General features: G+C 36.6%; 1 protein-coding gene across 1 annotated transcript in view; it reads left to right on the forward strand.

Annotated features, from left to right (window-relative positions):
* Positions 1 to 2,669, forward strand: part of snx25 (sorting nexin 25) — a gene marked incomplete in the record, with an annotated part of 55,293 nt that overhangs the window by 42,944 nt on the left and 9,680 nt on the right. Inside the window, 1 exon segment of the mRNA XM_014030646.1 lies at positions 2,395 to 2,508. Coding sequence (XP_013886100.1) covers positions 2,395 to 2,508 — 114 coding nt within the window.

Consider the following 2,669-nt stretch of genomic DNA (forward strand, 5'->3'; position numbering starts at 1 on the left):
GATGGATGGATGGATGGATGGTGTCCATGCCGGTCTCAAACCCTGGTCTCCCACTCTCTGGTCCAACACTCTACCCATTGCCCTGTTGGAGGCTTGTTGTGAACAGAGCTACACATTTCACAACAACACTGTGACGAGTTTTTATACTGAGGAGGTGGAGTCTCACCTGGGGGTTGTTAGGTAAGGGGCTGAACACAGGTTCTGGTGGGTTGTCGTACGGCTTGTGACATCACAAAATGTCATTAATATACATTAAAAATACATTTACTTTCAGTAAATATGCCCCTGGGTGCATTTTTTTGGTCCTAGGACTGTTTTTTTAAGAAGTACATACCCAAAGTTGAGTAAAGAAAACCTTTAAAAGGTGAATTTTGCATAATAGGTCCCCTTTAAGTCTGGCGTGCCTTAAACCAAGACAGAAGACGTTTCTAATGCTGCCTTCATGGAGGAACATCAGCCTGAAACAAAACAACTCGTTCTCGTTCCTTGTTCACTCTCAGACTGAACCAAATCATGAGTTAGGACCTAAAGTACAGAAGGTAAAAACACAACCGTGGCTCTGTGGATAAACAGGAGGAAAGTGGAAATAGTTGAGTCAGAAGAACTTGTCAGAGCAGAAACATTTTTACACCTGTTTGTAGGGACAACAAGTTAACTGTGACGTGTATTAAATATGGACTACAGGTCAGTGAAGCACAAGAATCATTTAAACTGAAATACATCTAAGAAATATTTCTCTATCATTAAACTCAAATATTTCTGTAAGCATATTTCAATATAACTCAGTGAAGTTATAAACTCAACAATCAACTTTAGTTAGATGGAATAATAAAAAGAAAAACACTTAATCACTTTACTGTAAGACAATAGTTGATTAAACCAGCATTTGTGTAAAACAGGTAAAGGGATATTTCCACCAATGTCTCATGGTGTGTTTTTATTTTTCTGAAGTATAATGTAAAAGATTAATTCATTAGACAACTTTGATTTATAAAATGATGATAACTTGTAGTTAAAAAGAGAATATAAGTCAAAACATAAAGAACATTATTATTTTATTTAATAAAGAAAATAAAATGTCTGTTTTGAGAAAGGACTTTTTAAACCAGAGTCAAAGACAAGTGGAAATATTTATTTACCCTTTGAGCCCTACACCTGCCAGGTGTGACCATAAGCCTCTCAGCCCACTGTGAGCCCCCCGTACTGAGCTTAGAATCAGCCTTAAATCTTAGTATTCTGCACAATAATCCTGTTTACTTAGAGTTATAGGTAAGTGTGGCTGGTCTTATTAAAAAACAAGTCTCTTTGCTGTTTTTGCTGATTTTAAACTCTCAACACTTCTTGAGTCTTCAGCCTCTAAATATCAATAATGGATCCAATGAATAAATTTAAATAAAACCTGTTTATCAAAATTCACCAGCCATGTTTGCATCATCGTTATTTTAATACTCATTTTGAAGTATGACATTAGAGAACTGGATGGAAACGACTAAATACAAAAAAAWGTTTTTACGTTAGCTTGAGGTGGTTTTTGGATTTTCTGAAAGAGTTGATGCACAGAAGAGGAGCTGGAAACACGTGTGCTGAATAAGTTGTGATGTAGTGAACATCATCTGTTGCTGTTGTGTAATAATTGTGTGAGCTGCAGCTGGAGCGTCCTCCTGCTGTCAGCATCAGATATTCTTGTAACATGAACACAATCACGTCTTTACGTCTGCACACAGCAGGAACATCAGCAACATTACAACTTTCTCAACAACAACAACATGTTTCTGATAACCTCTTCATTGTCCTGAGGTGTGTTCCTGTCAGTGTGTGACTTCCTGTTGTGTAACATGATGTAATCACACTTTGCAAAGCCTGGTTGATTCACTAAAACCAGTATGAAAACACATCTGATGCACATTTCTGTTTTTGCAACATTTTAAAACTTTGCTTAAAATTAGCATTAAAACTGGATGGAGACATGTCTAAATAAGTTGTGTATTTGTGCAATAAAAGATTGAAATAAAACATTAAAATAGTCATATTATTATAATGACGCAGGAACAACAGTAGCTAATAGGTTTTTTTAATAATAGTAAAAATATCATTAAATAGACACTTGAATCAAAGGGTTTAGTTTTAATAATGTGATATTTGAATGTCCTCCCAGCCTGAACATTTAAAACTTAGTGTGTAACTGCAGCAGCTGGAGGAACGTCCTGCATTAAAGACAGAAAACTGACTGCGTTATAGGTTTACTGTCAATTAAACTTCACAGAAAAAAGAAAAACTAGTTTTGAGTTTTTAACAACTGTGATTCTTAAACCTGTAAAGGTGTTGGGAAGTCATGCTGTAACTCAGTTTTGTYTGGTGAAATGCTGTTTTCAGCCTGTGTTTTTCCTCTCTCAGTGTTTTCCATCACTGAAGAAGCTCCAGTTACCATCTCTGAGTAAACTACCCTTCAAATCCATCGACCAGAAGTTCTTAGACAAAAGTAAAACTCAGCTGAACGCCTTCCTGCAGGTGAACAACACACCTGCATCACATCAGACCATTCCACAGTACATCTGTCATGTTTAGTTTAATCAGCTCTGTAATTCTGACTGACGAGCAGCTGTCTCTGGCTCTGATGATGGTGATGATGATGATGATGATGATGGTGATGATGATGATGATGATGATGG

The sequence above is a fragment of the Austrofundulus limnaeus genome, unplaced genomic scaffold (assembly GCF_001266775.1).
Source record: "Austrofundulus limnaeus strain Quisiro unplaced genomic scaffold, Austrofundulus_limnaeus-1.0 Scaffold1094, whole genome shotgun sequence".
Lineage (NCBI taxonomy): Eukaryota > Metazoa > Chordata > Actinopteri > Cyprinodontiformes > Rivulidae > Austrofundulus > Austrofundulus limnaeus.